At 38.4% G+C, this 25,180-nt stretch overlaps 1 protein-coding gene across 1 annotated transcript in view; it reads right to left on the bottom strand.

The window, feature by feature from the left end:
* Nucleotides 1–25,180, bottom strand: part of SYCP2L (synaptonemal complex protein 2 like) — a 70,830-nt gene that overhangs the window by 26,976 nt on the left and 18,674 nt on the right. Inside the window, exons 13-21 of the mRNA XM_061194826.1 lie at nucleotides 24,426–24,518; nucleotides 24,266–24,326; nucleotides 12,661–12,803; nucleotides 10,987–11,080; nucleotides 10,354–10,508; nucleotides 4,062–4,074; nucleotides 1,827–1,840; nucleotides 978–1,125; nucleotides 355–404 (exon numbers count right to left, since the gene is read on the bottom strand). Of these exons, the coding sequence (XP_061050809.1) occupies nucleotides 355–404; nucleotides 978–1,125; nucleotides 1,827–1,840; nucleotides 4,062–4,074; nucleotides 10,354–10,508; nucleotides 10,987–11,080; nucleotides 12,661–12,803; nucleotides 24,266–24,326; nucleotides 24,426–24,518 (771 nt within the window). The remainder of the gene's footprint in view (nucleotides 1–354; nucleotides 405–977; nucleotides 1,126–1,826; nucleotides 1,841–4,061; nucleotides 4,075–10,353; nucleotides 10,509–10,986; nucleotides 11,081–12,660; nucleotides 12,804–24,265; nucleotides 24,327–24,425; nucleotides 24,519–25,180) is intronic.

The raw sequence follows: 25,180 nt of genomic DNA, 5'->3' as shown, positions 1-25,180 counted from the left end.
GAACTAACGGAAGAATTAAACCAAGAAGTTTATTTTAAAATATAAATTCAAAAAAGCATACATTTGCAGGAAATCAGAAGAGCCCAGATTTCAAGCTTAGTTCATAATAAACATCTTGCAACAAATTTGCAACCAATGAAAAAAGATCCTAAATTTTTACCCAAGATTCATATAAAATGTTTAGAAGTCCTTGAAGTTTCTATTGAAAGTGGTTTACATACTAGTAAACCACTGGTTTATTATTCTCATATTTCAGAGAGGAGTTTTTTGAGAAATAAAGGTGGTTTAAAGAGATCAACTTGTTTCGAGCTTACACCATAAGGGCACACAGCAGCCCAGACAAAATTTACTTACTTGGCCTTTCTCAAGGTCACTGCCACTGCTGAGAGGGAAAGGTGGCAAGGCTAGAATGAAAGGGAATATGAGTACAATGGGTAAGTTTACTTACCAGAAATACCAAAATACACACTAGAAGCAATTCCCACTTCCCACAGCTTGCTGAAATGTCTAGCTCTTATGATCTAATTATTCAACTTTGTTCCTCACTACCCAGCATGAATTCTCTGCTCCAGATCCTGTTCCTGAATGCTGTTCTCACGTCTTTCTTGTTTTACCTAATTAGAATGCTTCCCCTTCTCCACACCTCTTCAAATCCTATTCTTCTCCCAAGCATTAGCTGAGGTCCCACCCAGCACTTCCTTGAAGCTTTCCCTGATGATTTCAGCTTACGTCAGATTCCTCTTATCTGAACTCCTTACTCCATTTATCTACGTCTCAAATTTAACAATTATTGGTCAATTCCATATTCTTTCATACTGTTTTACATATGTACATTTTCCCTTTCCAGTCTACCAGGGAAGGAGGACCACATGATCATATATCTCTTTGGTACCCGCTGCTCCCATCACGTACTGAAAAATTAATACCTGATAATTTATTTGAAAAGTGACTGGAAAGAAAACACACACCAAACTTACTTCTTATGTTACTTCTGGTTTTTATCTTTTTTCTACTAGGATATGACTTTAGGGATTTCCTTTTTTGGTTACTGGTCCAAGACAGTTCACTGGCACTAGTACTTGAATCTTCATTACTCTCCGAGAAGAGGTGTTTCCTATAATTAAGCTTTTACAAACACAGGTGATAAATGAGAACTATTAAAAGGATGTTAGTACCATTTATGTGCAATTAAACATATGACTATGAAGTTAGACAACAGAGAAGTAACTCCTTCTTCTAGAAGACTGGGCTTTATTACATAATAAAAGGGCACAGAAGTAAGGAGAAGGGAGAAAAAGAGGATGATTATTTCATTAGTCAGTTCTCCACCAAGCTGCTGTAGTAAAAGATGACACAATCCTCTCTAATCAAATACTTGCTAGCTGTAGAGATGGTAGGTAACTTTCCAAAAGCTGATGCACCTGATTATTGGGCCAACACTAACTTCAAAACACTAACCCATAGGACTGAGAACCACCGCTAAAAGAAAGTCAGAAGGAGCCTTAACTTGTTTGTTTGAAGCCCATGATCTCTTATTTTAGAAAAAAAAATTTCATTTACTGTTCATACAGAGATTTTTTTTTTTTTAACGTACTGACAATAGACTTAAAGCACTCTGCTTCCCAAAGCAAGAACAACAATGGAGAGACGGAAACGGGCGCACACAGGTACAAAACCACATCACTGACTCAGAGCCAAAAATTTCTTTTCAATTCATTAACACTTCTGATTCTATTCAGAGTAAATCTCAGCAGCTAGTAGGTCTTTAATATTTCTCTTCTACTTCATAATCTTTTTTTTTTTTTTTTAACAAAGCAAGAACAGACTTTTGGCTCAAGGCCTAATACAAGGAAAAGTACAATTCGATATAACTTTGTTATTCTCCATCATACTTATTTGGGGGCTTACCAACTATTTGTTACAACTAATGCTGACTTTCCATTTCAAAGTGAAATGCTTTATGCATATGGCTGATTCACTTTGGTGTACAACAGAAACTAACACAGTATTGTGAAGCAATTATACTCCAATAAAGATCTATTAAAAAAATAAAAGTGAGGAAAGAAAAAATAAGTAAATAAATAAAACAAGCTTAAGATAAATTTAACTGAGAAACAAAGAGCAGAGCAATGGTAAAGTTTGAAGATGGTATGCAAATAACTAAAACATGGGAAGGATTGCCCCAAAACAATGAAAGTGATTCCATTACCGACATCCTTGTTTCTTGCTTTCTGTCACCCTCAAAAGCAGAATCTTCCCTAAAAGCAAAATACATTGAATTAATGGAACTGTTTCACCAACATCTTCTCCTTTCCCAACTTCACAGCACTTTTTTTTCCCCTTCACACGTCCTTTGATTGTGAGCCCAACTCATGGGAAGTACCCCATTCTGAGACAAACTTTTTATCTTGCAATCCATTTCCATACATCTTCTGCCTGCCAACAACTGCTATTTAACACAAAACAAACCTTTGTTGAGCCCTTCTCTGTCAGGCATACAAAGAAGAGGCTGGCAGGGTAACATGAGCAAGTAAGCAGTGAGTTGACAATGCTACAGAGCAGTGTTTCCTGCCTGGCTCTGCCTTAGAATCAACTGGGTGCTAAAAAGGCAAGCTTTTCTTGATGATTAGTGATGTTGAGCATCTTTTCATATACTTGTTGGCCATTTGTATATCTTCTTTGGAGAAATGTCTATTCAAGTCCTTTCCCCATTTTTTTTAATCAGGTGGGGTTTTTTTTTGCTATTGAATTGTAGGAGTTCCTTATATATTATACTTTGGATATTTACCCCTTATCAGATACATAGTTTGCTATTATCAAAAAACCAAAAGACAAGTCTTTCTATTTGCTACCATATAGAAAGAAACCTGATTTTTTTACGTTAATCTTACATCCTTCCATTTTGTTAAAGGGGAGTTGTTTAATGGGGACCGAGTTTCAGAAAGATGAAGATGAAAAAGCTCAGGAGACGGATGATGGTGATGGCTGTACAACAAGGTGAAGGTACTTAATGCCACTGTACACTTGAAAATGGTTAAGATGGTAAATTTTACATTATGCCTATTTTATCACAATTTTTTAAAAGTTAGTCTTACACTGGTAGTTTGTGTGTGTATAGTCTTGATTGGGATACAGTAGGATAATCAAATAGCTAGTTAAAAATCCCACTAGGGGATTATAGATAGACAGGGAACTTCAGGGAGCTTTGGGAGACCACTGTAAGTTAATGATCACTCAAGAAAGCAATCGGAAAATCATGAAACAAAGCAGGCTCGCTTAACAACGAAACTAACAACAAAAATATACATCAAGTCAATGATGTCTGTGTCCTGCTGGTTGAGGTAAGTTAATGATCCCTAGGACATGGTCCTCTGCACATAATAAAAACAAAAATATAAGGGAAAGGTGACATTCCAAAGCAGAAGACCCTCATTATACTGAAACCTGAGATGACTTACCATATTTTAGCATACATTATCATCCTTCTGCTGATTTGAATAGCGCCATGACCGTCCTGGTTTGACCACTAGGGACAAGAAAACTTCCCTGCCCGACATGGAGGAGGAGGTGATGAGGGAAGCTTGATGTCTACTCAAGAATGAGGAAGAAAGTGGGTTTCTCCCCCCTCCCCACTTTTCCTTTGATTATAAAAATGTAACCCATTAAGTGCTAGGATTTCTCCCCCCTCCCCACTTTTCCTTTGTTTATAAAAATGTAACCCATTAAGTGCTAGGGGCAGAGCCCTCTCGCTTGTACCTCTTGTACCCCTCACAAGTCTCCTATACTAATAAACTTTCTTTACCTGTCACTCTGCCTCTTGCTGAATTCTTTCTGTGCTGAGACAGAAAAACCTATGCTCTACTGAGTCCCGAAATGCGTTCTGCGGTTTCAGTCTGAATTTATAAGCAGTTGCAGGTGCTGTTTTATTCCAACATGAAAGAGCTAAAAAGCTCTGAGCAGTACCCAAGATTTCTTTGCAATAATGGCATCTGAACGTCCCTTTTAATTGAAGTACTCATTTGCAGAACAAAAAAACAGAGACCCGGAGATGAACAGATTACTCCAGTCAGGAATCTTTAACTCAGAGTCTGTGGTGTTACTGTTCGATGCTCTAGGGGAATTATGTACCCTCCATAAGTCCAAGACCTACCCTTCTGCTCTATGTGGAAATATTCCGTAGGACCAAGCACGCAGCCCTTTCCCAAAGCCGAATCTGGACTTCTAGGAGTAACAGCAACAATGTTCCATGCCTCTCAGAACGAGAAAAAGGATTCTCAGATTCCAGTGGGGCTGAAGAATTCTCTCACTGCTGAACGGAGGATCAGACAGGCACAGAGAGTGGCAGCAGGTTGCTGGGAAGGCACAGCCCTGGCAGGGTTCCCTTACAGCAGCACACTTCCAAACCATGCTGGAAGCCCCTGCCAGCACCCCACTCCTTCTGGGGCAGATGTGAGAGGAAGAGGTGAAGTCGGAAGAAACCTGGATTGCTCCAAGGATCTTAAAGAGTGAGACACTGGATGCCTGGACAAAAAAGTGTGGTGGGAAGGAAGCGTAGGGTAGGGCAGGTTTCTACCCTCTTCTAGTTGAAAGAGATCCTTGAACAATGAATGGCTAGCCATAGCGATGGTATAAAAACACTACTTTTTATTTCCTGGCTCATGGCCTGACAGAAATGTAGGCTCTACTCTTGGCTTAGAACTCCCATTTTTTAAGGTCAAGAAAGAACAAATTTCACAGTGTGACAGAGTGCTTTAAACTAACATCATAAAGGAGAAATAGCACTGTTCATATATAAATTGTAAACCCTTAAAGCCCAAAACCAATATTGGCTGACACAGAAAAACGATAGGAAAGATATCTAGTAACTCAAAGAAGAAGAATGGTATTGGGGAGGTGGAGCCACAATAACATATAAAAATTAAAGAAGTAAATAAAGGAAATTATAACACACTGAGGACCCTTTGGGGGATTGTGTGGTTCTGGCAAAGGAATGAAGAAATAGCCCACATCAGTAATGGATCTGTTCATTCATTCATCAGTCCATCCATCAATGAAATTGTATTACTGAACCTATTGACAAGAATGTCTAGCAACTAGAACCCTCAAAGATTGGGACTTCCCTGGCAGTCCAGTGGTTAAGACTCTGCACTTCCAATGCAGGGGGGTGTGGGTTCGATCCCTCGTTGGGGAACTAAGATCCCACTTGCTGCATGGCGCAGCCAAAAAGAAAAAAAAAATCAAATAGAACCCTCAAAGACTGCTGGTGGGAATGTAAAATGCTGCAAAGACTGTGGAAAACATTTTGGCACTTTTTAAAAAAGTTAAACATATACCAATTATGATCCAGCTATCCCATTCCTATATATTTACCCAAGAGAAAAGAAAACACATCTCCATACAAAGACTTACACATGAATCCTAAGGGCTTTACTTGTAACAACAAAAAACTGGAAACTCAAATGTCCATCGGCAGGAGAATGGATAAACAAAATGTGGTATATCCATACAATGGATCCACTATTCTCCATACTACTCAATAATATAAAAGAATGAACTGTTGATACACGATGAATCTCAAAATAATAACACTGAATGAAAGAAGCTAGAAAAAAAGTACTTACTGTTTGGTTCCATTTAAATAAGATTTTTAAAACTACAAACTCATCTATAGCGACAGAAAGCAGATCAGTGATTGCCAAGGGGTGGGAATGCAGAAAGACAGGAGGGAGGGATTTCAAAGGGGCAGGAAGAAATTCTTGGAGATGACGGATATGGTCCTTATCTTGACTGTGGTGATGGTTCTTGGATGTAGACATATGTCAAAAACTGTATGTCATAGATGCAAAAATCTTCAACAAAATACTAGCAAACAGAATCCAACAGCACATTAAAAGGATCATACACCATGATCAAGTGGGGTTTATCCCAGGAATGCAAGGATTCTCCAAAATACGCAAATCAATCAATGTGATAAGCCATATTAACAAACTGAAGGAGAGAAACCATATGATCATCTCAATAGATGCAGAAAAGCTTTTGACAAAATCCAACACCCATTTAGTAGGCATAGAGGGAACTTACCTTAAGATAATAAAGGCCATATATGAAAAACCCACAGCCAACATTGTCCTCAATGGTGAAAAACTGAAACCATTTCCTCTAAGATCAGGAACAAGACAAGGCTGTCCACTCTCACCACTATTATTCACATAGTTTTGGAAGTTTTAGCCACAGCAATCAGAGAAGGAAAAGAAATAAAAGGAATCCAAATCAGAAAAGAGGAAGTAAAGCTGTCACTGTTTGCAGATGACATGATACTATACATAGAGAATCCTAAAGATGTTACCAGAAAACTACTAGAGCTAATCAATGAATCTGGTAAAGTAGCAGGATACAAAATTAACGCACAGAAATCTCTTGCATTCCTATACACTAATGACGAAAAATCTGAAAGAGAAATTAAGGAAACACTCCCATTTACCATTGCAACAAAAAGAATAAAATACCTAGGAACAGACCTACCTAAGGAAACAAAAGACCTGTATGCAGAAAACTGTAAGACATTGATGAAAGAAATTAAAGATGATACAAACAGATGGAGAGCTTTACCATGTTCTTGGATTGGAAGAATCAACACTGTGAAAATGACTATACTACCCAAAGCAATCTACAGATTCAGTGCAATCCCTATCAAACTACCAATGGCATTTTTCACAGAACTAGAACAAAATATTTCACAACTTGTATGGAAACACAAAAGACCCCGAATAGCCAAAACAATCTTGAGAAAGAAAAATTGAGCTGGAGGAATAAGGCTCCCTGACTTCACACTATATTACAAAGCTACAGTAATCAAGACAGTATGGTACTGGCACAAGAACAGAAATATAAATCAATGGAACAATATAGAAAGCCCAAAGATAAACCCACGCACGTATGGGCACCTTATTTTTAATAAAGGAGGCAAGAGTATACAATGGAGAAAAGACAGCCTCTTCAATAACTGGTGCTGGGAAAACTGGACAGCTACATGCAAAAGAATGAAATTAGAACACTTCCTAACATCATACACAAAAATAAACTCAAAATGGATTAAAGACCTAAATGTAAGGCCAGACACTATAAAACTCTTAGAGGAAAATATAGGCAGAACACTCTTTGACATAAATCACAGCAAGATCCATTTTGACCCATCTCCTAGAGAAATGGAAATAAAACCAAAAATAAACAAATGAGACCTAATGAAACTTAAAAGCTTTTGCACAGCAAAAGAAACCATAAACAAGATGAGAAGACAACCCTTAGAATGGGAGAAAATATTTGCAAATGAAGCAACTGACAAAGGATTAATCTCCAAAATTTACAAGCAGCTCATGCAGCTCAATATCAAAAAAACAAACAACCCAATCCAAAAATGGGCAGAAGACCTAAACAGACATTTCTCCAAAGAAGATATACAGATTACCAACAAACACATGATGCTCAACATCACTAATCATTAGAGAAATGCAAATCGAAACTTCAATGAGGTATCACCTCACACTGGTCAGAATGGCCATCATCAAAAAATCTACAAACAATAAATGCTGGAGAGGGTGTGGAGAAAAGGGAACCCTCTTGCACTGTTGGTGGGGATGTAAATTGATACAGCCACTACGGAGAACAGTATGGAGGTTCCTTAAAAAATAAAAATAGAACTTGTCGGAAGCATGCAGTCTTAGCCGGAGGTAACTCCTGGAGGAGACAGTATGTCTCTCACAAAAAGCAAAGCCCTTACCTTGAAATGCACTCTTTTTCCCAGGCCTGAGGGATGTAAAAGAGATTAGCAAAGCTATCTCAAGCCAGGAGACCTCAGGGAGCTGAGAGTCCTGGTTGTTCCTTATGGCTGGGGGCTGTGTGTGAGCCTGGTTAAGGGAAGATAATGTTCAAGGATAGTTGTTGTAAACTTGTTGACGTCCGTGGTAGTGACTGAAGTGAGACGATAAGCAATTCCATGGGATTATTGTCTAATAATGAGTTCCTCTTCTGTCTATATAAGATTCAGTAAATTCTAAATAAAGTGCCTAGCAACCATTAGTTGTCTTGGTCCTTCTGACCCCATACTCACGGTGCTATTCAGTCCCTTACCCCTCTCCGTCAGGACCTGGAAGACCCCCTGCGGTGGCTGGACCGTCGCAAGAACTACCATACGACCCAGCAATCCCACTACTGGGCATATACCCTGAGAAAACCATTATTCAAAAAAAGTCATGTACCACAATGTTCATTGCAGCACTATTTACAATAGCCAGGACCTGGAAGCAACCTAAGTGTCCATCAACAAATGAATGGATAAAGAAGATGTGGCACATATATACAATGGAATATTACTCAGCCATAAAAAGAAATGAAATTGAGTTATTTGTACTGAGGTGGATGGACCTAGAGTCTGTCATACAGAGTGAAGTAAGTCAGAAAGAGAAAAACAAATACTGTATGCTAACACATATATATGGAATCTAAAAAAAGTAATAATAATGGTTATGACGAACCTAGGGGCAGGACAGGAATAAAGATGCAGTTGTAGAGAATGGACCTGAGGACACGGGGAGGGGGAAGGGTAAGCTGGGATGAAGTGAGAGATTGGCACAGACATATATACACTACCAAATGTAAAATAGATAGCTAGTGGGAAGCAGCCACACAGCACAGGGAGACCAGCTCGGTGCTTTGTGACCACCTAGAGGGGTGGGATAGGGAGGGTGGGAGGGAGACACAAGAGGGAGGAGGTATGGGGATATATGTATACGTATAGCTGATTCACTTTGTTATAAAGCAGAAACTAACACACCATTGTAAAGCAATTATACTCCAATAAAGATGTTAAAAAAAAAAGTGTCAAAAATTTGATGTTAAAGTATACATCAAATTGTACACTTCAAATATGTACACTTTATTTTATTTCAGTTATATCTCAATAAAGCTGTAAAAAAAAATCACATGTATGACCCATTCTTCAGAGGCCTACATGGAAAGTGGCAATAAAATAATGCCAAGTAATACATGTTTTCTGGCGAGGGATATTCAGTGTTCTGCTACAGAAAACTACATCACCAAAGATAACATTGGGACTATAATGGTAGAGACGCATAGGTCAAGAGAACTTTCCAGCCCTGCTCAAATCATTCTGCAGAAAACTGCACACAACGCTTTCTCCTTGTGTGGAGCACAGCCAGATGCAAAAAAGGCGGAAAAACCTAGACAGTCGAATTGTAATTAATGAGTCACATTAACAGCAATCTACATGGTTTATGAGTTTTGAAAATCACCTACCTAGATGTATCATTTAATTTAGGAACCTGCATTTTTGCTGATGGTTCTTGTAAATCTAAAGAATGCTCGAGTTTTGAAGTAGCTTCCAAGCATGAAAATGAAAAACAAAAATTATTAAGCACCTCAAGTAAACATTTAAATATACCATTCAAGTCTTAGGACAGAAAAAAAATCTGACCTTTTTGTGTATCATCCAGTTTCGATTTTTCAGGTGAATTATCAGCTGTATTTGTTTGCTGCAGGAAAAACATATATACCTAAGTTTAATTACGTTGTCTTTGAAATTTTTTACAATTCCAAAGAAAAGCATTTAAATAGTAGGATATCAGGTTCTTTGTTTATTAGATTTAGCTCCAAATGACTGTTGGCTGTTCCAAAAACATCAATAACCACCCTCAGAAGATTTGCCACCATCAAAGACAATCACAGAGTGTCTCAGAGTTACTAAGGGAAACATGAAAGGAAGACTTACAAAAATGTCTTCCACAGCATCATAATTGTTGAGATATGTACAAGTTCCCCAAAAGACAATCTATCTGGAGGAATAATCTTTGGTGTATTTGTTTTTAAAAAACTCATAACACTATCACATTTCTGTATAATATGTCCATGTAATCAAACATAAGAAAATGGACTGAACACCAATACATGCCAAGCAGTGTGTTAGGTGCTTTATGTATATTATGCTTTTAATCCTAAGAGGGCCACACTGTAAACCAGCTATTACCTTTGTTTTATAGATGAGAAGCCTCAGGCTCAATGATGTTAAGTAATTTTCCCAAGTTCCCACAATCAGTAAGTGAAAACCAGGTCTGATTCCAAACATTAGGCTGCTTTCCCCAAACTCAGTCTCCAGATCCCAAATGAGGGAATGAGGCAAAGCCAGCCAAGTGACACATTCCGTGGGAGAGCCAAGATGAGTGAAAGTCGAGAAAAAGTAAACACGGCAGGCAAAAGTAATTGAAAGGAGGGGATAGTGGAAAAAGAGAGAGATGGTTGACGAGGAGAAAATGGACAACAAGCCGGGGAGTCAGCTTCCACCTGCCAGCATCCCGGTGGATACAGTGCAGAATCTTGTCCCCAGTTCCCTGTACTCACAGCAGGCTCAGACTGGTTATCTAAGGGGAGAGTTGTTAGGCAACGGTTATCTTCAGCACTGGTTAACTCTGCCAGCTCGGTAGATTCCTTTGCTTGGTCTATACACATTAAGAAAAGAGCAATAAAGAATGGTAACAATAACCGTACACGATGCTGCATACACCCTCCAAATGCTCTTCATGAGATTCATACTGCTAGTACATCACCATCTTTTGGTAAGAGCTGGTAATTAGGACCTGCTATGGGCACCTTGGAAAACTGCTTTTGGGTCTAACTCATAAGAGATATGTAACCTGTGCAGGGCCAGCTTTGTGGGTAGACAGGGCCCTACACACTTGCCTCCTGCCACTCCATCGTAATTTCTCTTTTGTCATTTCCAATTGACCCCAACACAGACTGTATCAGGTGGAGAAAATAATTCAAGGTTTAATCAGCAACTTTTCTTTCTCCAAAGGTATAGTAACACATTAATTACTCCTATATGACCATAGGTTTTCAGTGACCTCTTTCAGGTAATATTTTATCCTTGCTTCTCTACGGAATCCAGGTAAGAAATTTTGTTATTTCCCAACATACCTGTCTCTCTTTCGTGGCTGCTAGGAATCTCAGTGTCTTCTTTCTCAAACTCACCAAAAAGGTCTGAGGAGATTTTCGTCTGGTCAGGCCTCACCTGAAATGCAAACCAAAAATCACATGATTTTTTAAAAGCAGTAATCCTTTTAAAAATTTATTATTAACAGACCTAAAGAGACATAGACAGCAATACAATAATAAGAAGGGACTTTAATACCCCACTTACATCAATGGATACATCACTTAGATGGAAAATCAATATGGAAACATGAGCCTTAAATGACACGTTAGATCCAATGGACTTCACATATACATAACATTCTACCCAAAAGCAAGAGAATACACATTCTTCTCAAGCACATATGGAATCCAGGATAGATCATTTATTAGGTCACAAAACAAGTCTTAATAAATTTAAGAAGACTGAAATCATATCAAGCGTCTTTACCAACTACAGTGGTGTGAAACTAGAAATCAATTACAAGAAGAAAACTGGAAAATTCACGAATACATAGAGATTAAATAACACTCTTCTGAAAAACCAATGGGTCAATGAAGAAATCAAAAAAGAGATTAAAAAAAAAAAACCTTTTGGCAAATGAAAATGGAAATGGAACATACCAAAACTTATGAGGTGCAGCAAAAGCAGTTCTAAGAGGGAAGTTCATAGTGACAAATGCCCACATCAGAAAAGAAAAGAAGGACTTCCCTGGTGGTCCAGTGGTTAAGACTCTGCGCTTCCAATACAGGGGGCACAAGTTCGATCCCTGGTTGGGGAACTAAGATCCCGCATGCTGTGCAGAGTGACCAAAACAATAATAATAATAAAGAAAAGAAAGAACTCAAATAAACAACATATTTTTACACCTCAAGGAACTAGAAAGAAAAACAAATGAACCCAAAGTTAGTAGAAGGAAGAAAATGAAGAACAGAACGGAAATAAACAAAAGAGACTAAAAAAACAACAGAAAAGATCAATGAAACTAAGAGCTGGTTCTTTGAAAATATAAACAAAATTGACAAACATTTAGCTGGATCCACATATATATGTGTGTGTATCTATCTATCTATATTTAAAACAGCATATTATTCAGCCATAAAAAAGAAGCAAATCCTGCCATTTGCAACAACATGGGTGGACCTTGGGGGCATTATGAAAAGTGAAATAAATCAGACAGACAGACAAATACCGTATGATCTCACTTATATGTGGAATCTTAAAAACAACAACAAAAACAAGCTCATAGATACAGAGAGCAGATTGGTGGTTCCAGAGGAGGGGGTTGAGGGTAGGTGAAATGGGTGAAGGGGGTCAAAAGGTACCAACTTCCTGTTATAAAATGAATATGTCATGGGGATGTAAGGTACAACATGGTGACTATAGTTAATACTATATTGCATATTTGAAAGTTGCTAAGAGACTAAATTCTCTAAATTTTTTTTGTTCTCACACAAAGAAAACTTCTACCAATGGTAATAGGTGTCAACTAGTCTCATTGTGGTGATTTTTTCACAATATATACAAAAATGGAATCATTATGATTTACACCTGAAACTAATATGTTTTATGTCAATTATATCTCAATTTTTAAAATCCTAACATGGAAATGTAAGAGACATGAAAACATACTAAAACATATTTACTGATAAATAATCAAGAAGAATTAAACATGCCACCTGTTTGTCATCTCCTAAAGCTTTAATGGAAGCTTGTGCTATGTTGAATTGCAATTCAAAATGAATTTCTATTTTCATCACTTCTTTGTTTCTGATATTAATAGGCTTCTTCAGGTAAATTTTGAGCATCTTCATCTCAGTTTCTAGCAAAAATAAAGTATACCAATGTAGATCAACATACTGAAAGGTTATATTTTTAAATTTTATAATTTTAAATAACTGCACTGGGATATTTGTTCACTGTCCAGATTCTTCCACAATGAGAAGTTGAAAAGAAATTATTTTAATAAAGTTACTCTGAAATTATTTTTATTAGATGCACATGTGTATTTTTACACACACATACACACACACACAATATGTTTAAGCAGTTAATCTAGCAGAGGTAGAACTAACTTAGCAGCATAGCAAATGAGATATTTTGTCTTCTAAAATTCAATCCATTTTTTAAAGAACATGTGTGAATACAAAGCTAACATCTGTAACAGGTATTTTACTTCTCAATATATTAAGCACAACATTCATTCTCATTCTTTCTGTCTCTCTCAGATCCCACTCATTTCTAAAATTCAAAATAAAATCCACTGTTCTCAATATACAAACTGGAATAATCCACACTCATCTCAACAGACTCCACTTAAAGAAGAGAAATGGAAACATTCTCCAGAGAGGCCTAATTCTCAGACAACAGTCTCCTTCAGGGCCTCCTACCAGGACATCAGCCCTTTACTGACAAATAGTAATTGGGTTTAGAAGAGAAAATAGTTTAGACCACAATTCATAGCGAGCCCAAGAATAAGCCACAGTAAGTACAAGCTGTGTTGGAAGCAGCAGGGGTGAAAAGAGTAAAACCCATGAAAGAGCAGGCAAAGCTCAGAGTCACAAATTGACGAGAATGAAAAGAGGAAAAAAGAGACACACCTGGGTCTAGATCTGTGGCCAGTGGTACTCGAAATGTGGCTAGTACAACATGAATTGCATTATAAGCATAAAATACACACTAGTTTGTGAAGACACAGTACCAAAAAAGAGAAGGTAAAATATCTCATTAATTGTTCATATTGATTACATGTTAAACTGTTAATATTTTGGACATACTGAGTGAAATAAATATATATTATTAAAATTAGTCCACTTGAAAAAAACTTTTTAATGAGGTTACTAGAAAAATTTTAATTAAATATATGGTTCAGATCCTATCTCCATACAACAGTGCTGGCCTCTAGTAAAGTTCAACAATCCCCCAAATGCTGATCTTACCGGACGTTCAGTCACTGCAGAGAAAGTCTCTAAATCCCTGCAGCAAAAGTAATTCTAAACAAGGTCTGAAAATGTAAATAGCTAGTTGGGCTGTTGGGCTCGATGCAAACATACAAGGGCAAGAAGAAATAGCCCAAGGGCTGCCCTCAACAGGCTCCTAAAACACTGTCAACCCCTTAGCAGGAAGGGCTCGGCTTGCAAAACGCAAGTCTTGCTTGTAGTGTTTGCTACACAAACCTCAGTTTCCTTGGCTATAAAACTAAAACATCACACCTACTTCCTCCAGCTACTGTGAGGCACTTTATGAATTTTAAAGTCTCCCCAAAATGTGATATATTTATGAAGTGTAGAATATTAACTTTGGCAAGTTGGTTGCTGAAAGCCACCTCAACAGCAAAGTTCAGGTTCAGAAACTTAAAATATGTAATGTTAGGGGTACCAGAGAAAATCCATGGAAGTCTTTATAAAATATTGACTTCAGAATAAACACCAATGATATTTTGCATATCTTAAGTGAACAGTAACAGGTAATGACTATATAAATTAAGTTACTCTTAACTTATGATTATATTTAATTTACATTTCTAGTAAGATGTTTATAAACCCCTTTCCTTTACTACAGATAGGAGACACCTCCAACTCAGTGTATGCTATCTTTCCAATTTTGTGACTCTATAACTGCACGTTTGTGATTCTTCCCATCTGTGACACCATAAGAAATATATATTTGATCTTGGCCTTAGTTCCTGACACAGAGCTCCTGAAATGCATTTTAAGTGATGGGGTGCTAGGAGCATCTTTTGTTCTAATATTTGGTCTTTGACCCTGGTTCCTGACACCAGAGCTTCTAAGGCCCTTGGAATGCCCGGGGTGATGAGTGTTTTATAAGTTAATGAGGTGACTGGGGTTAGAGGACTGGGGGTTGGAGGACTTAAGGATGGGGACTGGTCGAAAACTTGCACAAGCCTCTTAGATAGCCTCAGCCACCAGAGGGCAGACAGCAGAAGCAAGAAGAACTACAATCCTGCAGCCTGTGGAACAATAACCACACTCACAGAAAGACAGACAAGATGAAAAGGCAGAGGGCTATGTACCGGATGAAGGAAAAAGATAAAACCCCAGAAAAACAACTACATGAAGTGGAGATAGGCAACCTTCCAGAAAAAGAATTCAGAATAATGATAGTGAAGATGATCCAGGACCTCGGAAAAAGAATGGAGGCAAAGACCGAGAAGATGCAAGAAATGTTTAACAAAGATCTAGAAGAATTAAAGAACAAACAAACAGAGATGAACAATACAATAACTGAAATGAAAACTACACTAGAAGGAATCAATAGCAGAATAACTGAGGCAGAAGAACGGATAAGTGACCTGGAAGACAGAATGGTAGAATTCACTGTTGTGGAACAGAATAAAGAAGGAAAAGAAATGAAGACAGCCTAAGGGACCTCTGGGACAACATTAAACGCAACAACATTCGCATTATAGGGGTCCCAGAAGGAGAAGAGAGAGAGAAAGGACCCGAGAAAATATTTGAAGAGATTAGAGTCAAAAACTTCCCTAACACGGGAAAGGAAATAGCCACCCAAGTCCAGCAAGCACAGCGAGTCCCATACAGGATAAACCCAAGGAGAAACATGCCGAGACACATAGTAATCAAATTGGCAAAAATTAAAGACAAAGAAAAATTATTGAAAGCAGCAAGGGAAAAATGACAAATAACATACAAGGGAACTCCCATAAGGTTAACAGCTGATTTCTCAGCAGAAATTCTACAAGCCAGAAGGGAGTGGCATGATATACTTCAAGTGATGAAAGGGAAGAACCTACAACCAAGATTACTCTATCCGGCAAGGATCTCATTCAGATTCGATGGAGAAATCAAAAGCTTTACAGATAAGCAAAAGCTAAGAGAATTCAGCACCACCAAATCAGCTCTACAACAAATGCTAAAGGAACTTCTCTAAGTGGGAAACACAAGAGAAGAAAAGGACCTACAAAAACAAACCCAAAATAATTAAGAAAATGGTAATAGGAACATACATATGGATAATTACTTAAACGTGAATGGATTAAATGCTCCAACCAAAAGACACAGGCTTGCTGAACGGATACAAAAACAAGAATCATATATATGCTGTCTACAAGAGACCCACTTCAGACCTAGGGACACATAGAGACTGAAAGTGAGGGGATGGAAAAAGATATTCCATGCAAATGGAAATTAAAAGAAAGCTGGAGTAGCAATACTCATATCAGATAAAATAGACTTTAAAATAAAGAATGTTACAAGAGACAAGGAAGGACACTACATAATGATCAAGGGATCAATCCAAGAAGAAGATATAACAATTATAAATACATATGCACCCAACATAGGAGCACCTCAATACATAAGGCAACTGCTAACAGCTATAAAAGAGGAAATCGACAGTAACACAATAACAGTGGGGGACCTTAACACCTCACTTACACCAATGGACAGACCATCCAAACAGAAAATTAATAAGGAAACACAAGCTTTAAATGACATAATAGACCAGATAGATTTAATTGATATTTATAGGACATTCCATCCCAAAACAGTAGATTACACTTTCTTCTCAAGTGCACACGGAACATTCTCCAGGACAGATCACATCTTGGGTCACAAATCAAGCCTCAGTAAATTTAAGAAGACTGAAATCATATCAAGCATCTTTTCTGACCACAATGCTATGAGATTAGAAATCAATTACGGGAAAAAAACGTAAAAAACACAAACACATGGAGGCTAAACAATACGTTACTAAGTAACCAAGAGATCATTGACAAACTCAAAGAGAAAATCAAAAAATACCTAGAGACAAATGACAATAAAAACACGACAATCCAAAACCTATGGGATGTGGCAAAAGCAGTTCTAAGAGGGAAGTTTATAGCTATACAAGGCTACCTCAAGAAACAAGAAAAATCTCAAATAAACAATCTAACCTTACTAGAGAAAGAAGAACAAAAAAACCCCAAAGTTAGCAAAAGGAAAGAAATCATAAAGATCAGAGCAGAAATAAATGAAATAGGGCTTCCCTGGTGGTGCGGTGGTTGAGAGTCTGCCTGCCAATGCAGGGGACATGGGTTCGAGCCCTGGTCTGGGAGGATCCCACATGCCGCGGAGCGGCTGGGCCCGTGAGCCACAACTACTGAGCCTGCGCGTCTGGAGCCTGTGCTCTGCAAGAAGAGAGGCCGCGACAGTGAGAGGCCCGTGCACCGCGATGAAGAGTGGCCCCCGCTTAACGCAACTAGAGAAAGCCCTCGCACAGAAACGAAGACCCAACACAGCCAAAAAATAAATAAATAAATAAATTTTTTTAAAAAAATAAATGAATGAATGAAATAGAAACAAAGAAAACAATAGCAAAGATCAATAAAACTAAAAGCTGGTTCTTTGAGAAGATAAACAAATTGAGAAACCTTTAGCCAGACTCATCAAGAAAAAGAGGGAGAGGACTCAAATCAATAAAATTAGAAATGAAAACGGAGAAGTAACAACTGACACTGCAGAAATACAAAGCATCCTAAGAGACTACTACAAGCAACTCTATGCCAATAAAATGGACAACCTGGAAGAAATGGACAAATTCTTAGAAAGGTATAAACTTCCAAGACTGAACCAGGAAGAAATAGAAAATATGAACAGACCAATCACAAGTAATGAAATTGAAACTGTGATTAAAAATCTTCCAACAAACAAAAGCCCAGGACCAGATGGCTTCACACGTGAATTCTATCAAACATTTAGAGAAGAACTAACACCCATCCTTCTCAAACGCTTCCAAAAGTTGCAGAGTAAGGAACACTCCCAAACTCATTCTATGAGGCCACCATCACCCTGATAACAAAACCAGGCAAAGATACTATAAAAAAAGAAAATTACAGACCAATGTCACTGACGAATATAGATGCAAAAATTCTCAACAAAATACTAGCACACAGAATCCAACAACACAGTAAAAGGATCGTACACCATAATCAAGTGAGATTTATCCCAGGGATGCAAGGATTCTTCAATATATGCACATCAATCAATGCAATACACCATATTAACAAATTGAAAAAGAAAAACCATATGATCATCTCAATAGATGCAGAAAAAGCTTTTGACAAAATTCAACACCAATTTATGAGAAAAACTCTCCAGAAAGTGGCCATAGAGGGAACCTACCTCAACATAATAAAGGCCATATATGACAAACGCACAGCAAACATCATTCTCAATGGTGAAAAACTGAAAGCATTTCCTCTAAGATCAGGAACAAGACAAGGATGTCCACTCTCACCACTACTATTCAACATAGTTTTGGAAGTCCTAGCCATGGCAATCAGAGAAGAAAAAGAAATAAAAGGAATACAGATTGGAAAAGAAGAAGTAAAACTGTCACTGTTTGCAGATGACATGATACTATACATAGAGAATCCTAAAGATGCCACCAGAAAACTACTAGAGCTAATCAATGAATTTGGTAAAGTAGTAGGATACAAAATTAATGCACAGAAATCTCTTGCATTCCTATACACTAATGATGAAAAATCTGAAGAGAAATTAAGGAAACACTCCCATTTACCATTGTAACAACAAGAATAAAATACCTAGGAATAAACCTACCTAGGGAGACAAAAGACCTGTATGCAGAAAACTATAAGACACTGATGAAAGAAATTAAAGATGATACCAACAGATGGAGAGATATACCATGTTCTTGGATTGGAAGAATCAATATTGTGAAAATGACTATACTACCCAAAGCAATCTACAGATTCAATGCAGTCCCTATCAAATTACCAATGGCATTTTTTTACAGAACTAGAACAGAAAAATCTTAAAATTTGTATGGAAACAAAAAAGACCCCGAATAGCCAAAGCAGTCTTGAGGGGAAAAAACAGAGCTGGAGGAATTAGACTCCCTGACTTCAGACTATACTACAAAGCTACAGTAATCAAGACAACATGGTACTGGCACAAAAACAGAAATATAGATCAATGGAACAAGATAGAAAGCCCAGAGATAAACCCACACACCTATGGTCAACTAATCTATGACAAAGGAGGCAAGGATATACAATGGAGAAAAGACAGTCTCTTCAATAAGTGGTGCTGGGAAAACTGGACAGCTACATGTAAAAGGATGAAATTAGAACATTCCCTAACACCATACACAAAAATAAACTCAAAATGGATTAGAGAACTAAATGTAAGACCGGACACTATAAAACTCTTAGAGGAAAACATAAGAACACTCTTTGACATAAATCACAGCAAGATCTTTCTTGATCCACATCCGAGTAATGGAAATAAAAACAAATATAAACAAATGGGACCTAATCAAACTTAAAAGCTTTTGCACAGCAAAGGAAACCATAAACAAGACCAAAAGACAACCCTCAGAATGGGAGAAAATATTTGCAAACAAATCAACAGACAAAGGATTAATCTCCAAAATATATAAACAGCTCATGCAACTCAATATTAAAAAAACAAACAACCCAATCCAAAAATGGGCAGAAGACCTAAACAGACATTTCTCCAAAGAAGATATACAGATTTCCAACAAACACATGGAAGAATGCTCAACATCACTAATCATTAGAGAAATGCAAATCAAAACTACAATGAGGTATCACCTCACACCAGTTAGAATGGGCATCATCAGAAAATCTACAAACAAAAAATGCTGGAGAGGGTATGGAGAAAACGGAACCCTCTTGAACTGTAGGTGGGAATGTAAATTGATACAGCCACTATGGAGAACAGTATGGAGGTTCCTTAAAAAACTAAAAATAGAATTACCATATGACCCAGCAATTCCACTACTGGGAATATAGCCAGAGAAAACCATAATTCAAAAAGACACATGCACCCCAGTGTTCATTGCAGCACTATTTACAATAGCCAGGTCATGGAAGCAACCTGAATGCCCATCGACTGACTAATGGATAAAGAAGATGTGGTACATATATACAAAGGAATATTATTACTCAGCCATAAAAAAGAACGAAATTGGGTCATTTGTAGAGTCGTGGATGGATCTAGAGACTGTCATACAGAGTAAAGTTAAGTCAGAAAAAGAAAAACAAATATTGTATATTAATGCATATATGTGGAACCTAGAAAAATGGTACAGATGAACCGGTTTGCAGGGCAGAAATCGAGACACAGATGTAGAGAACAAACGTATGGACACCAAGGGGGGAAAGCGGCGGGGGGGTGGGGGGGGTGGTGTGATGAATTGGGCGATTGGGATTGACATGTATATACTGATGTGCATAAAATTGATTACTGGTAAGAACCTGCTGTATAAAAAATAAATAAAATTAAATTAAAAAATTTAAAAAAAACAAACAGTTTTGCTTACATATCAATGATATTTCTAGAAAAGAGAAAAAAAGGATGGGGACTGGTCACCAGAAAGACCAAGGTGTGGTTAAAGGGTTGGAACTTCCAGCTCCCCAACCTTCAGGGAGGGCAGAAGGGTCAGAGATTGAGTTAATATTCCATCATGCCTACATGATAAAGCTTCCATTAAAACCCCCAAGCTACAGGGTTCAGAGAGCTTCTGGGTTGGTGAACACAAACGTTCCAGGAGGGCGATGCACCCCAACTCCTCAGAAACAAAAGCCCTTGCACTTGGGATCCTTCTGGATCTTGCCCTGGGTATTGTCTTCATCTGGCTGTTCATCTGTATCCTTTATTATACCTTTTATAATAAACTGGTAAATGTAAATGTGTGTTTCCCAGAGTTCTGTGAACCATTATAGCAAGTTTCAAACCCGAGGAGGAGCTTGTGGGAACCTCTGACTGGTAGCCAGTTGGTCAGAAGTACAGGTGTCAACCTGAGACTTGCGATTAGCATCTGAAGTGCGGGCAGTCTTCACTGTCCCTTCACTCTCCCAGAGCTTCATGGTGAAAGGCTCTCCTCCTCTTCTGCCACTTCCTTTACTGCCTAATCTAGCCCAAATTTCCCTCTTTTTCTAGTGTGTAACAGGAGAAATTAAAAATAATAATGCAAGTGATTCTTGTTCATATAAATTCAAATTAATTGTGTCTGTGGAGTGCAACAGTCTAGTCATACATGTGTTTGTAAATTAATTTCAGCATTGCTTATATCTGTGATTCTTTGTATTCTCCTGGTTATTACATCTTATTAATTTGCTCATTAATTAATGAAATCTTTTACCCACATCTATTTTATATTTGTATGCGGGTCATGATTTTACCTTTTCAAAAATTACCCTTTAACAAAACACCAAAGTTAACTTATGTACACAAGAAATTCCAGCAAGGAACGCTCAGGGCTGAGGAAGGATTACCTTATCCTAAGTAGTCCCATGGGAGAACCTTCAGTTAAGAGTTCAAGGCCAGGAAGGATGGATTTGTTCTTTCCAGGACTTGTATGATGAGAATCATGTTATCCATTATACTTTTCACCCTAGCTTTCAGGAAGCTAAGCACCAAATTTGTTTTTTGTTGTTTTTTTTTTAATTGTACAATTTTATTTTCTTTTCTTTAAATTTATTTATTTTCTTCTTGGCTGCATGGGCCTTCGTTGCTACGCACGGGCTTTCTCTAGTTGCGGAGAGTGGGGCTACTCTTCGTTGCAGTGCGCAGGCTTCTCGTTGTGGAGCACAGGCTCTAGGCGCGTGGGCTTCAGTAGTTGTGGCAGGTGAGCTCAGTAGTTGTGGCTCGCGGGCTCTAGAGCGCAGGCTCAGTAGTTGTGGCGCAAGGGCTTAGTTGCTCCGTGGCATGTGGGATCTTCCCGGACCACGGTGCAAACCCATGTCCCCTGCATTGGCAGGCGGATTCTTAACCACTGCACCACCAGGGAAGCGCTAAGCACCAAATTTGAATCTCCATGGTGGCCAGATCAACCTTCATGATAGACATTTTTATTCTTGTTTGTGGTTCCAATTTTCCATTTCTATTATTTTGTTATAAATATGCAAGCTGCCCTAAATCCTTTGTGAAAAGAAGTATAAAATCCACATAATTGCATAGTATTTAGTTTTAACTCTTTAGTAAAGCCAATTACTTAAAAAATGATTATGTGTATTGAGTTATTTTCAAAACACCCCTTTATTTTGTTTTTTAAATTAATTAATTAATTTATTTATTTATGGCTGTGCTGGGTCTTCGTTTCTGTGCGAGGGCTTTCTCTAGTTGTGGCAAGCAGGGGCCACTCTTCATCGCGATGCGCAGGCCTCTCACTATCGCGGCCTCTCCTGTTGCGGAGCACAGGCTCCAGACGCGCAGGCTCAGTAGTTGTGGCTCACAGGCCCAGCTGCTCCGCGGCATGTGGGATCTTCCCAGACCAGGGCTCGAACCCATGTCCCCTGCATTGGCAGGCAGATTCTCAACCACTGTGCCACCAGGGAAGCCCCTTTTATTTTTTAAAAGACCCAATTCAGGAATCCTGGTCAAGTGTGACTATATCTGAAATACTGAACTGGACCAATACCTTACTTCTACCCACCCAGAAAAGGATCACTCCTGACTCCATGCCCCTCAACTCTACCTACCAAGAGGAGAAGAAAGGTGAATGATGGAGATTTAAGAAGGGGGAGTCGGGGCTTCCCTGGTGGTGCAGTGGTTAAGAACCCGCCTGCCAATGCAGGCGATACGGATTCGATCCCTGGTCCGGGAAGATCCCACATGCCGCGAAGCAACTAAGCCCGTGCGCCACAACTACTGAGCCTGCACTCTAGAGCCCACGAGCCACAACTACTGAAGCCAGCAAGCCACAACTACTGAAGTCCGCGCACCTAGAGCCCATGCTCCACAATGAGAAGCCACCACAGTGAGAAGCCTGCGTGCAGCAACGAAGAACCAATGCAGCCAAAAATAAAAATTAATTATTTAATTATTTTAAAAAAGAAGGGGGAGTCAGAGGGCTGATATTTAAATAGTTTGTACATACCCAATTATTAGTATAAATATGTGGGAAAGGGAGGGCAGGTACTATAACCATTTTTAAAAATGGTGGTACAGGACTTCCCTGGTGGCACAGTGGTTAAGAATCCTCCTGCCAATGCACGGGACACGGGTTTGAGCCCTGGTCCAGGCCACAACTACTGAAGCCCGCGTGCCTAGAGCCTGTGCTCCGCAACAAGAGAAGCCACCGCAATGAGAAGCCCACGCACTGCAACGAAGAGCAGTTCCTGCTCGCCACAACTAGAGTAAGCCTGCACACAGCAACAAAGACCCAATGCAGCCAAAAATAAATAAATAAAATAAATAAATTTTAAAAAATAAAATAAAAAAATAAAATTAAAAAAAAAAATAAATTAAAAAATGGTGGTACAAAACATAAAGATGGTTGACAAGGTAAATGTTAAGTGTAGAGTTCAGTAGTGCTAAGTATATTCACATTGTTGTACAAGAGATCTCCAGAACCTTTTCATCTTGCAAATCTGCAACTCTGTACCCATTAAACAACTCCCTATTTCCCCTTCCCTGCAGCCCCTGGTAACTAACCACCATTCTACTTTCTGTCTCTATCAATTTGACTACTTTAGATACCTCATGTAAGTGGAATCATACAGTATTTGCCTTTTTGTGACTAGCTTTTTCCACTTAGCATGATGTCCTCAAAGTTCATCTATGTTGTAGCAAGTGTCAGAATGCCCTTCCTTTTTAAAGCTAAATAATAGTCCATTGTGGGTACAGATCACATTTGCTTTATCCATTCATCTGTCGATGGACACTTGGGTTGCTTCTACCTCTTTTGTTTTTGTTTTTTTTTGGTTGCGCCAGGTCTTAGTTGCAGCAGGCAGGCTCCTTAGTTGCGGCTCGTGGGCTCCTTAGTTGCAGCATGCGAACTCTTAGTTGCGGCATGCATGTGGGATCTAGTTCCCTGACCAGGGATGGAACCCAGGCCCCCTCCATTGGGAGTGCAGAGTCTTAACCACTGCGCCACCAGGGAAGTCCCTGCTTCTACCTCTTGACTCTTGTGAATAGGCTGCAGTGAACGTTCGTATGCAATTCTCTTCGAGTCCTGCTTTCGATTCTTCTGGATATATATCCAGAAGTGAAACTGCTGGATCATATGGTGATGATATTTTCAGTTTGTTGAGGAACCATAATCATTTTTACAACGAGAAAACCAGGCAAGTCATGGAACCCCAAAGTTACAGAGTGGAGGACTCACTAATCTTTTGCCCTGAGCACAGCCTTCTGTCCACAGCACTCACCACCTCCCCTCCATGTCAAGTGCAAGCAAGTCTGCTCGGGAATTAACTAAACATACACTGCAACTGTAAACAGAAACAATACTCAGGACTAAATGCGGGGTAGTTTAGAATTAACATCTTACCTATTATGCTGAAATTAATCATTGCTTCCTTCAAAAGTCTTACTGAGTCCCATAAAGCGCTCTTGGAAAAAAATAAGTGAAATTCATGAGCACATAACACATACTTGGATATAAACACTCTCTACGCACTTAGGTCTAAACAGGAATCGAACATGATTACCTCAGGATTGTTTATATAAAAAGTTACACTCTGAGTTCCTAGGTTGAAATCAATCCAAAATTTCTCTAATTTTTCATCTGCAGGTTTTCTCATCTGTAAGATATAATTTCAGCATTAATATCATATGAAAGGGTCAAATGAAAATTACTCCATTAAAAACAGAACTGCTTTTCCGAGAACAACCCTACTTTAAGATTATAGGGCCACCGTCTATTGCCTTACTCATTTCTGCAAAATAGGAGGAAGGTTTCAATTTTATATAACCAATCTATTTCTGGAAAAACCCTACTATACTTAGCAATTTAATAGATGTTTAAATGTGTCAGATAACTCTAACCACACAAACTTTTTTTTTCTGGTGCGAATCACAGAGAAAACTGTTCTATGTTAAAGCAGTAACAATCCACACTGCCTATGGATAGAAACTTCTAGCAAAGGAGGTACTGTGATCAAATATAAATGGTGACTTGCCATCTAACTTACCATATGTTAGAATAAGGCTAAGACCTGAAGATTTCAAATTATCTTCATTTTAATTGATTACAGTCAGCCCTCTGTATCCACGGGTTCCGAATCCGAAGATTCAACCAAATGTGGATTGAAAATATTTAGGAAAAAGAATTCCAGAAAGTTCTAAAAAGCAAACCTTGATTTTGCCATATGCTGGCAATTATTTACATAGCATTTACATTGTACTGACAACTATTTGCATAGCATTTACATTGTGTTAGGTATCAGGTGTAACCTAGAGATGA

The sequence above is a fragment of the Eubalaena glacialis genome, chromosome 7 (assembly GCF_028564815.1).
Source record: "Eubalaena glacialis isolate mEubGla1 chromosome 7, mEubGla1.1.hap2.+ XY, whole genome shotgun sequence".
Taxonomy (NCBI): Eukaryota; Metazoa; Chordata; class Mammalia; order Artiodactyla; family Balaenidae; genus Eubalaena; species Eubalaena glacialis.
This window is presented reverse-complemented; position numbering and strand designations above follow the sequence as displayed.